Source organism: Periplaneta americana, chromosome 1, assembly GCF_040183065.1.
Source record: "Periplaneta americana isolate PAMFEO1 chromosome 1, P.americana_PAMFEO1_priV1, whole genome shotgun sequence".
In the NCBI taxonomy this organism is placed as follows: Eukaryota; Metazoa; Arthropoda; class Insecta; order Blattodea; family Blattidae; genus Periplaneta; species Periplaneta americana.
Window position 1 is genome coordinate 85,745,290 of NC_091117.1, and position 13,247 is coordinate 85,758,536.

General features: G+C 35.5%; 1 protein-coding gene across 1 annotated transcript in view; it reads left to right on the top strand.

The window, feature by feature from the left end:
- The first annotated feature begins 2,799 nt into the window (after positions 1 to 2,799).
- LOC138709099 (phospholipase A1-like) overlaps positions 2,800 to 13,247 on the top strand; it is a 66,017-nt gene continuing 55,569 nt past the window's right edge. The window contains exons 1-2 of the mRNA XM_069839635.1: positions 2,800 to 2,934; positions 6,936 to 7,059. Coding sequence (XP_069695736.1) covers positions 2,880 to 2,934; positions 6,936 to 7,059 — 179 coding nt within the window. The 5' untranslated portion in view covers positions 2,800 to 2,879. The remainder of the gene's footprint in view (positions 2,935 to 6,935; positions 7,060 to 13,247) is intronic.

Here is a 13,247-nt window from a genome sequence, read left to right on the forward strand (position 1 = left end):
ATGAATAGAAAACCTATATTACGTTTTGTGATTAAATGCATGGTTAATTAGAAAATTAAGTTTGAAGTTTCAGCAGTCCGGCAACATCGCCGCTAATACACTCTCAAAGTGATACAGATGTAAGAGGTGAAGGAATTCTGTGTGTCTCGCTAGGTGAGCTGTTCTTTGGCACGACATTGCAACCTGCTCGCATTGTGCAGTGGCTTTAAATTAGTGTGATTTAATTAAATTGGCAAGCCATGGAAATGAGATATTTCAGAAGAATAGAAGGAAGAACTAGAAGAGAGAGAATACGGAATCAAGCAATAAGGCTAGGTCTAGGAATTGATCCTCTCGTAGAAGAAATAAAATTATCACAATTAAGGTGGTTTGGACATCTGGCTAGAACAGGGGTCGTCAGCACAGAGCACGCTGGGGCTAGCTACTCTCACCCGCTGAAAACGCAGTGCACTATAGTGCTCTCGTAGCTGCTAGCGGGTATGCTCTCTATCTCTCCCTGTTGCACGACCGTGCACACTGGACGGCACCGTGTACCCGTTGCACATTTCAGCGAGTGCTGACGACCACTGGGATAGAATGAACAATGATAGATACCCAAAAATACCATGGCAAGTTAGAATGGAGGGAAAAAAACCTACAGGAAGACCGAGGCAGACCTGGGAACAAGGAGTCCAAGATACCATGCGAGAGAGAGAGATTGAATGGAAAGAGGTAAGGTTCATTGCTCAGGACCGTAAGAGATGGAAGGCTCTTTGTAAAACCTCTACATCAGGTGGTAGAAGAGGATCGACTAAGTAGAGTAATTAAATTTACACGAAAATCGTCCACGCTATTGATATACGCCGAAGGATAAATTATTCTTTATTAGATTTCCTTTAGATATGGACAAAATTTAAGATCCTACTCGCAATAGTTACCGAATAAGAGGTTATTAAACATTTGAGAAAAAAAAAAACATGTTTTTTTTTCCTTAAAAAACTATTAACTTTCCACCAATATGATTTTATGATTTTTTGTTACATACAACATGAGCTATTCGCTCTGAAAATCTGCAAGGCTATTTCACTTCCATTATGTATACCAAGTGTTAGTATGGGGAGAAATTAGAAAGTATTTGAAAAGCCCAGAAAATTATATAGGAAAAAAGGACTTTCATAAACGAGCTAATGGAACTATGTTACTCGTAACGTGTGTAACCATTGTTTTCAAATATTAACAGTTAATGTAAATAATATATTTTGAAACCGATTTTGTAACAGAAACGAGTCAGCTATGTGTGCAATGAGGGAGAAAAGGAACTGGCCACCCTACCCCATTATTTCCTGATTTAGTTGTCTCACTAGTGATGCCTTATTGGTGTCACTTATGAGGTTCAAACCTGTCTTCGGACAATTGACTAAACAGCAACAAATCATTATTACTGCCACATTAGGAAACGCCTAGAGCAAGCGCAATAAATAACATAATTATCGTCTATCTTACCAGAGAACTGAACTGAAAACAGATCGGGAGACAGACATATACAGGATGTAAGAAAAGAGTATCCAATATTTTAGGAGGTAATAGTATGCATCAAAACAAAAAAAAAATGTCTAATAAACATGGGTCCTACAACATATACTTTCTGAGATCTGAACACTTGTTCATATGAGGTGCTCAATGTGACGTCCATTCATGACAATGCATTCCTCTGCCCTAAAATACAGCAGGCTATACGTCGCAAGGAATACTGAAAAAAAAGTCTGGTCGCGGATATGAGTAGGTTTCAGCAAGATGGTGTTGTGAATTTTCGTAATCAGCATGTGTAGGCTGATGAAATCTCTATGCAGTTGAAGAAACAAGGCATCAGCACCGATTCTCAATCAACTTATGGCAGGTGTTCTTGGTGATAGATTAATAAGGCCATACGTGCTACACAGAGATTAACTGGGAATCGTTATCAGGACTTTCTTATAAACGTATTAAAACAAATTTCAAAGAGTTCGTGATTCCTTACGCCGAAGAGCAGAGGAATGCATTACCATGAATGGAGGTCACATTGAGCACCTCCTATGAACAAGCGTTCAGATCTTAGAAAGTATGTGTTGTAGGATCCATGTTTATTAGACATTATTTTCTTATTTTGATGCATACTAGCACATACTAAAATATTGGATACTTTTTTAACACCCTGTATAATGAAAAACTGGTAGAGTAAGAGAGATTGAAAGGCAGACGGAAAAACAAATATAGACAAGACAGCCAAATAAATAGGACTGTCAAATAGACAGAGAAGTAGATGGCTAGACAGGTAGACAGACAAGCACAGAGGTAGAAACAGGCAGACAGACAGACAGACTGACAGAGCCATGTGACTGACTGTAGGATTTATCTATATATAGTTATAAATTATGTCTCATGTAATTCCAACCTTTGAAACACTGGGAGATTTTTATGTACCGATATTTAACTAGCAGGGACTAAGATTCCTCTTAGTGGCTCAATTTTGCTTTCTCCCTTCATTTGGAACATTATTTTATCGTGGTCAATCAAACGGCCTTGAATTAAGTGTTACTGATTTTAAAAAATCTAAGGAATATAAGTAAATCACTCAACATTTCTGGAAGAAAAAAGGCTTGCGGAAAAAGTGTTGTAATGTCCTATCGAGGGCTTTCAAATACATTTTCTGCTCCACATGTTCACAATCCGAGGGATAATAAAGGAGAAAATGACTTCCTCTCACATTAAAAATGCATTAGGCCGAGAGTTTTAAAATAAAATATTGTACACATTATTTAAAAAACTGCCAGGACATACAGCTTCCAAATTAAATAAAACAGTGATACCATGCTCTCCACAAATGCACTACCTAATTTTGTCTCCACATTGCGGCTGATAAAATGAACTCTCTTCCCCTGATTCTTGTTCTGCTGCAAGGAATAGTCTCTATAAATGGTAAGTAAATATTTTCCTACTGCCAACTAACTTATGTTATATTATAATACGCTTTGATTAGGATGTTATACTAAAATATTTGCAGAGGAATATTATCCCTTGTTTAGTTTGAACTGCTATTGGTATGAAAGCAGTTTCTCACCAAGTGAACATTTTATTATGGGCCAGAGTAGTCTACTTTTATAAGCAGGCTTCGAGACTTCGGACCTAATAGAGCAGTTCAGTGGGAAATCCGCATAACGGCGTACTGAGTATAGTGGTAAAGCGTACAGTGGGTGGGGTTACTGTAGAATGAATGCCAACAAATACGCAAAGGAAAACGTTCTGGATTTGAAGGTTCTGACGAACAATTTGGTTTTCACACAAACTGTGTCTGAAACTATTACACGGTTAGAAAAGTCAGAGCAAGAGATGTCGGAAGCCCTCAAATTAACTTAGAAAATGATGCAGAGAATTAATGAGACATCAAGTACACCGGTTACTGAACGTGTAAAACAGAAGTGGAAATCAATTTTATGTAAAAATAACGGATATGGAACATTGTGTAACATAAACAGCAAATTGTGGTCATAGAGTCACCCGAGTATAAAGGACTGTCTCTTAGAGACTGCAATGATGTTAGGTTTTTTCATTTTGCTCCTATCACATCATGCGACGTAGAGCGCAGCTTTCTACAGTGCAAACTTTGGCAGATAACCGAAAAAGATTTACGTTTGAGACACTGAGAATGTATCTTGTAGTAGTACATTGCAATTCGGTACTGTAACTGCACTTCCTAAAGACGACCAATAGGATAAGTGAAAAAATTAAAATTGCTACATGTTTATTTCCACCATTAACACTGTGTATAATTAAACACAAATGCTTATAAAAGACAGGAGAATAAATGCTTTTCACATTCTTTTGACATTGTCATTGTGTAATGTACATTTACTTTCAGAATGTACATATGTGTTTCCCCATACTACCGTACTCTACTCTAAATAGCAACGTTGTTACCTCAACACATCTCTATCTACCCGCAGCGAGTCAACAGCCTACAGTGCATGCACAGTAAACTTATTGTATCGGGTCCAAAGTCTCGAAGCCTGTTTATAAGCAAAACTTTCGTAAGCGTGCATAGTGGCGAAGTTGTACTTGAAATCTAATACATAATACAGAGTGAACCGCATGTAATGTCAATCATTTCAGAGGGTTATTTCTGGAGATATTTCAAACAAAAAGGTTTAATATAATAGTTTGTTTTTTTGCTTCCTTTTCGGGATAAAAATTGTTTTATAAGACACATTTCATAGCTTGTTTTGGGAAAGGCATTGATTAAATTCCCAATAGGGTCAGTCAGTTTAAGAGAGAAGTGTATTATGGTCATAAATGATTGAAAGAATTTTAGTTTTGTCCTTTAGATGTGCAGAAATATGATCCGAACAAATGTGACTTTTCGTTCTGCAAAGGAATTTTTCAATGTTACATTTGTTCGGATCAAATTTGTGAACATGTAAAGGACACAACTAAAATTCTTTCAATCACTTACTATCATAATACACTGCCCTCTTAAACTGACTGAGCATTTGAGAATTCAATAAAAATAGGTTACGAAATGTTTCATATAAAACAATTTTTATCTCGGAAAGGACGCAAAAACGAGCAAATTTTTTTTTTTTTGTTTGAAAAATGTGAAGGAATAACCACCTGAAATTATTGATATTACTTACGGTTCATTCTGTATAATACATCTAAATTGTATAACGCCAAGTAAATCTCTGATTTCCTTTTGTAACATTACAATCGGAGCACGTGGGTGATTACGGTACACAAAATCTGACCGATGTTTCATGACATAGCCTATGTTTATATACTATGCAGGATGTAAACCATATAAACTCTCAAAAATATATACACAACAAATATCAGTCTACTGAACAAAACGTATTGTGAAATATAATAATTTTTTTTATAAACTTAACCTATTTTTAATTTGTAAAATACCATGTTTTTAAGATTGATAGTAGTCGAATATTTGTTTGTTTACATTTCGATTGAAAAATCAATGACATTGTCAATGACCTTGAGCCCAACACGTAACAATACACAACAGAGTAATAAGTATAAACAAACGACTGCTTCAATGCACATTTCGGGCAAAGTAAATAATGTCTGTCTATTCTCATTTTCACTCAATCATGCAAGTAGATGTTGAAGAGGGTAGGTGATAAATTTCAGTGTAGGCCTATTGTTTGACAGTAAACGTTTTTTACATTAGCATATACAGTAGAGCATCGCTTATCCGAATGCCGATCAACCGAAACATCGGCTAACCGAAAGAGTTCCAATCGGCAAATTCAAATTTGCGCGTGCCCCTTGAAGAAGTTTCGCTAACGCTGTTTGAGAGATTTTGTTGCAAAAAAAAAAAAAAAAAAATGGACTTCTTTTCCTAAACTGTAGGTCTGCTTTAATGGCCATTTTGAAGTTGTCAAACTAGGCTAGTTAGTTCTCTGTTTTATTTGTAAGACGTGTGATACAAAATATTTATGTACAATTTTGTGTTTAATAATAATGTATCTTTGTTTCTACTGCTTCTATGACACCGATACAATTTGTTTTCGTAAATGATCGGTTATCCGAAAAATCAGTTATCTGAACACCCCCCGTCACCAATTGTTTCGGATAATCGATGCTCTACTGTAGATTTTATGCAGTATATTATGACAATGCAATCGCAATATTGGGTGTGAAGTCAATAATTCATTCTTTCTGTATACCCAATTCACTTTTAATAATTTATTCTGCATTAATAATATTGAAACTGGAACATGAATCTATAGACTGAAATAAACTCTTTTAACAACCGATTCGGTTAAATTAGAAAGTATCCAACGAAAACATTCTTCCCAATGATTCCAAGAATAATTATGAAAAAAAACTGGTTTGTTTCAAGTGCCACGGCTTATATTTTCGACATTAGGGTCTTGACACCCTGTTTTTATTCAAGATTCCTAAACATGATGTAATCTGTAATTCTTTCATGTACGAGGACCATCCAGACAGTAAGTTTCCCAAGGGCCGTTTACAGAAAGAAAACATAATTTCATTGAATGATTTATGGGAACAAATCAGCAATTGTTGAGCTACTTTTCAACATATTCCTCACAGGAATTGAGACATTTGTCATACCGTGGTATCAACTTTTGTAGCCTTGTGCCGTAGAAGTCTGCAGCCTGGAATCGGAACCAGTGTGTGACAACCGTCTGCATCTCTCTGTTGATCCCACGGTATGACAAATGTCTCAATTCGGGTGGGGAATATATTGAAAAATAGCTCAACAATTGCTGTATCCGTTCCAATAAATCTTTCCGTGAAATTGTTTTGTTTCTGTAAATGGCCCCAGGGAAACTTACTTTCTGGACGCGTCTCATAATGTTACCTTGCGTGTTTCTATGAACGATATGTCTCAGTAGTTTTACAGCAAAATTCTAAATCACTTTCTTTCCCACAGTCTCCACATACAGTAAAACTGCCCACTTTACTCTTTTTCTAATACATTTATAATTTGCATAATTGTAAATTATTTAATTATATAGTATCATTATAGTAATTATTATTATTATTATTATTATTATTACTATTATTATTTACTGTCAATTTCATTATCATTGTTATTAGTTGTTATTATCATTATTGTAATAAAACTGCCAACTTTACTCTTTTTCTAACACATTTAGAATTTACATAATTGTAAATTATTTAACTATATGATATCATTATAGTAATTATTATTATTATTATTATTATTATTATTATTATTATTATTTATTGTCAATTTCATTATCATTATTAGTTATTATTATCATTATTGTAATATTATTATTATTAGGGCCTATTGTTATTTGTCAATTTCATTATCATTGTTATTAGTTATTATTATCATTATTGTAATAGTATTATTATTATTATTATTATTATTATTATTATTATTATTATTATTATTATTATTATTATTGTAGGTCAAGATGAAGTAAAGTGTCCGGACGGCAACACTTACTCAATGGATCCACCGTGGCTGACACTGACCCGACCAGTTCCTCCACCTAATTGCGTAGAAAACGTTGATTATCTCCTCTATACCAAGTAAGTCAATTACGATGACTACCTACTTATAAGAGTAACCGTTTATCTTTTTGATCATGTGATTATAAGGTTTGAATCCTTTGGCTGGTTCCATTCTGAATGAAAGTTTTGAACTAATACTAGATCCGGCACTTACTAACAGAGGAACATCTTGATATTTTTGCAACATATCATTAGGTTTATTCATAAGTTCGTAGTGTTTTTGTTCGTCTCCACAAGACTTCGTTGTTAGGAGATTGTTTACAGTTTGTCAATTTTGTCGTTCGTTACTTGGAATGTTGTGCTTGTAAATACGCCTTGCATTTTGTGGCTTTGAAGAAAATTTGTGTTATTTGTGGACTGAAGGAGGTAATAATAATAATAATAATAATAATAATAATAATAATAATAACAATAATAATTTATTTTAGCTGGAAGAGTTAAGGCCGTAAGGCCTTCTCTTCCACTCAACCAGCAAAAGTATACATACATATGTATGAACTTAGAAAGAATTCAACAATTTGATTTAGATAAGAGCTACATGCATACAGGACTTATTTACGAATTAAACAACAAAATACTATGAACTATTAATTAAACACTGAAATACAAACTATGTAGCAGAATTAATCTAAAATACATAGAATGTTAATATATTTCAAATAATGTTAGATAATAGAAAGATATTATGAGACAATTTTGAAAATATAGCACTATCAGGATGCATGTCTAAAGGAAGGAGTAGCAATGTAGACAGTGATAGTTTAAGTCAGTATGATTGGAGTGAAATGCTAAGAAGGTTATATTTTAAGCTGTTTTTAAAAGTGTTTATTGTCTTGCAGCCCCAATACTTTGTGACAGGGAATTCCATTGTCGCGAGGTGGATACTGTAAAAGATGAGAGTATCAAGTGAAAAGAAACGAACACTTCCGACATATTCTTCTGTTTGAGTTTAATATAAGAGCAAAGGCAGCGGAGGCGGCTCGAAACATTTCGTATCTACGGGTAGAATGCCATCGGAGAAAGCAATGCATCTGCCTTTTCAACACACAATACCCCGTACAAAAATTAGTATCCTTCCACAGAAGATGATGTTATGCGTCTGGTGGGATAAAGAAGGCATCGTGTATACGAATTTTAACCATAATTGCTGACAATTCAGAAGCCTTGCGGCCGCAATTGAAGAAAAACGACCAGGAAGACTGGATCAAGTGCTGCTGCAACACGACAATGCACGGCCGCACTTTACTAACATGACGAAAGTAGCTATCCAGGTGTTCGGTTGGGTTGGTGATTCCATATCTCCCACATTCTTCCGATTTAGACTCTCAAATCTACATCTCTTCTTTTCTCTAAAGAACAATCTTTAAAGGAACGCCATTGATAATGAAGATGCTTTACAAACTTGGCTTGACGACTTCTTTAATTCCAATTCAGCAGATTTCTTCAGATGCGGAATTGAAAAATAGCCCCAGCTTTAGCAGAGAGCCATAGATAATGTAGAAGAATATATTACTGATTACTTTCTGTCTTCTATTCATCTGAAATTTTACTTTTGTCGCAGCGAAAAACGATATGGAATTTGGTATCAACTCAATGGTACACAAAAACACATAGGCATTGTTTGACACAAAACATTAGATAGTACAAAGTAAGATTTACTTCTGTTATTAATCAAATACATACAGTAGATAAGAAAAAAGGAGTATCTTCTGCGGACCTCTAGAAAAAGTAGTATGGAAGAGACTAGTGAAGTGCTCTGTGTGGAGTGTGGCATTGTATGGGGGCAGAAACATGGACATTACGACGAAATGAAGAGAAGCGAATAGAAGCATCTGAAATGTGGATATGGAGAAGAATGGACGTGTGAAGTGCACAGACAGAATAAGAAATGAAGTTATATTGGAAAGAGTGGGTGAAGGAGAATGATTCTGAAACTGATCACAAAGAGGAAAAGAAATTGGTTGGGTCATTGGCTGAGAAGAAACTGGCTACTGAACGATGCACTGGAAGGAATGGTGAACGGGAGAAGAGTTCGGGGCAGAAGAAAATATCAGATGATATAAGACATTAAGATGGGTTTGCAGTGAAAGACCTGCCCATAGGCAGAACACTTATGTATATGCGTATAGATAAGAAAAAGGCATTGTTAAAAAATGCATAGAGTATAAAGGTTACAATTTCAATTTTGAAAGAAATTCAGTTACCTAAGCTTACTGTAATCTTACATAACAGAAATTAATTTAGTGTAACAAGCTTTTGTTTTAACTACTTGGAAATTATTTTACAAAATGCATTTAAAAGTAATCACAGTTTGTGGAAGATTGTTAAAGAATTTAACTTGTAAATATTTATAGCATTGGCTGTCTTACTTAATGTACACTGTGCTATATTTATTCTCGTATTATGCTTATTTGTAGTCTCATAATAAAATTATTATAAAGTGACCATTAAAAAATTCGTGTTTCTGTTCCCTGACATAAATCAAATTGCAATAAATAAACAAGGAAGATTATGTCACAATTTGTAAAGAAAGAGTACTATCTCTACAAGAATCTGTTTCAGAGAATCGTTGAATAGATCTTAAAGCTTTCTGTGGCCAGATAAAGACTTTCACAGTAGAAAGTGAATTCGCCTAAATTTAAAACTGAATAAAAAAAGGCATAGTATGCAATTAATAACATACCATGAGTAATAGTAGTTATACATCTTGATTACACAACTTTTAACACTGTATCAGTTCGGAATATGTATTATATGACTTTCTTGTGTTAAATTCTGTCGTACCTGGTTTACATGTTTCGACCTATTATGGGTCGTCCTCAGAACTGGTCGTTGTTGGTCTTGGCGCCTCTTGTTTTGTTTCCTGTGAGGGTGTGTTTGTGTAGTGTGATGTGGAGTCAAAGAGTGTGTGAGGATGACCCATAATAGGTCAAAACATGTAAACCAGGTACGATAGAATTTATCACAAGAAAGTCATATAATACATATTCCGAAGTAATAGTAGTTCTTATTGTCTTTAGTATAGAAATCATTCTAGATAATTTCAACAAACGTAGTTAAAGAAAACAATCACTCGCTACGTCATTAACATAAAGCTCCACGTTAGTGTCAGAGATCGAACTTTGATCTGTTGATTTTTTAGTTGAAACATACCGTTTGAATCACCGCGAACTACGCGTATTTGCTTGTATTTAATCTACATATAGGCTGGGTGCACATGGAACCAGACGCGACGCGACATTTTTTCTGTTGATTTCTATAAAGACCGTTGGAAGAATGAAATGAAACTATTAAAAGGTCCCATATCCTTATATAGGACAGAGAAGTATTTTAATGCCGGAAATGTAACATGTGGTCTTTCCGTTTGCCCCACAGAAGACGGTTGTTGAATTTCTCTGCAGACGAAATCAGAAGTGTAAGGATAAAAAGAAAGGAGGAAGTACTCCATGGTAAATATGCTTGAAATCGGTGCGACGGATATGACGTCAAACTACACCTTTTACGCCCCATAATCCACCGCTAAATACCGTCAATTGCCAAATATTAAATTGCTACTGTCGGCTTTGGTCATACGTAAACGGATTAGAATGGATGTGGAGGTAACAGGACTACTAGCAGTTTATTATATCAATGCATATTTCACTGTATATTTATTAAAAGTGTTGTGGTTGTGACATGGACTGAACACTTCATTTCCGCATGCTTTTTCTTATCAAGAAGGATGTTGGCATTCCTTCATATGTTAAAGCAGTGGTCATCAACACTCGCTGAAATGTGTAAAGGGTAAGCGGAGCCGTCCCGTGTGCCCCGTCGTGCAGCAGGAAGAGGTAGAGAGCATACCCGCTAGCAGCTACGAATGCACCATGGTGCAGTGTGTTCTCCGCGGGTAAGAGACGCTAGCCCCAGTGTGCTGTGCGCTGACGACCGCTGTGTTAAAGCATAGGGAGACATAACAACGGGCATATTCTACAGTTGAGCCGAACAGAATATTAGCTTATTTATAAAAAAATTATACCCGCTGAACTTGACTACATTTTTTAAATATTCACAACAACACGAAACAATTTGTAATCGCAATAATATGAACAAAACAGCTCATAAACACACTGGAAAAAAGAGATGAATTATGGGTAATTTGACGGCCATACTAGTACACCATTTTGGGTCCACCGTTTCAAGCTTATGGCCTGGGGTTGAGGGGTGCACACAGTATCAGACGAGGCACGACGCGACGTTTTGCTTTTAGTGTCTCACAACGCCTCGCGACAGCTTAACACATATGTTTACGTTTATCGCTCTTTTGCGAATTCATACATCGGTGTCAACAAGAAGAGATTAGCTTGGCGAGTATAACAACACGCGATATGTGAGCGCGTATATTGACCCAAGAATGTTCAGGAATTATGTGTGGACGTGGCTTGAATATCGAAGAGTTGCCGACGTTAACCTTTCGAGTAGCGCGATAATTAATTTGGGCACCAGTTTTTTTTACTTGGTTATTTAACAAAGTTTCATCAACTACGAAGTTATTTAGCGTCGATGGGATTGGTGATAACGAGATATTTGATGGATTACCTGGCATTTGCCTTTCGGTTGGAGAAAACTTGGTTATTTAAAGACGTTGTATCAACTACGATGTTATTTAGCGTCGGTGGGATTGACGATAACGAGATCATATTTAGTAGATTACCTGACATTTGCCTTACGGTTGGAGAAAACCTCAGAAAAAAACCCAACCATGTAATCAGCAATGCGAGATGCGAGATACGCGTCCATCTGCTGCTCTGGAGTCTCGCCACGTGGCCTCACTATTTTCATTTTACACTGGTAGCACGTTGTGCCACGTCACCCGTGTTGGCAAGTTCTCTCATCCTGGTGTTAGGAATTTTATCTTTGATGGATACTCCTAGGATTTTCCATTCCACCTTCATTTGACAGACTTGCGTATATTTCTTTTGGTTATCCATCAGGCTCCAGGTTTGACAGTCATAGAGAAGTCGGGAAAAATTGTGTTATAGGGACATGATTTTTCTAGTAGAAACTTATTTTCGGAATAAAAATTATGCAAGTTGTGTTAAAAGTTAATTCGTCATTTCCTTCACAGACATCCGGAATCTCTCTCTCTCTCTCTCTCTCTCTCTCTCTCTCTCTCTCAATGTAAATGAATGTCTCTGTAGCATGTTCCTTGCCATTCTCCCCATAGCTGTCTATGAAATTTTAAATTCATTCAGTTATCAATTTATCTACAATTTCTTAATTCCCTTTTTAGTTAAAAGCATGAAATCAGTGTTTTAATATTGATTTAATTTCTTTTCTCTTCTTCCTTCTTAAACATACAGGCCTCACATTCATTTACCATATCAGATAAGTTATAGTAGGCCTACTGTAAATAACTTATTGAGGTTGATGAAACTGGCCATTAACATGGTATTGTATTAATAAAGTTTCAAATTTTTTTAATCGTCTTTTAATACACTGTAATACTTTTATAGCTTGTCTTTTCATTTTCTTATACACTGCTCCGTCTGTATAGGAGAAATCCAATGTTTACCTATTTAGAATAATACGCGAAGCATCATATTTAGGTAGAGCTTGAAAAGCAAGAAATATTATGGACAATAAAAGTCGATCATAAAGGAATGGGAATTTAAGAGTTGTTAATTGATTATAAAAAGTGAATCTGATACAACTTCTATACAAATTAATTTTATGTCCTAGAACATACCAACATACCTAGGAGAAAATACACAAACGATTAGGGAAAACACGGAAATTTTACTTGAAGCAAGTAAAGCGATCGGTTTGGAAGTAAATCCCGAAAAGACAAAGTATATGATTATGTCTCGTGACCAGAATATTGTACGAAATGGAAATATAAAAATTGGAGATTTATCCTTCGGAGAGGTGGAAAAATTCAAATATCTTGGAGCAACAGTAACAAATATAAATGACACTCGGGAGGAAATTAAACGCAGAATAAATATGGGAAATGCGTGTTATTATTCGGTTGAGAAGCTCTTATCATCCAGTCTGCTGTCCAAAAATCTGAAAGTTAGAATTTATAAAACAGTTATATTACCGGTTCTTCTATATGGTTGTGAAACTTGGAATCTCACTCTGAGAGAGGAACATAGGTTAAGGGTGTTTGAGAATAAGGTGCTTAGGAAAATATTTGGGGCTAAGCGGGATGAAGTTACAGGAGAATG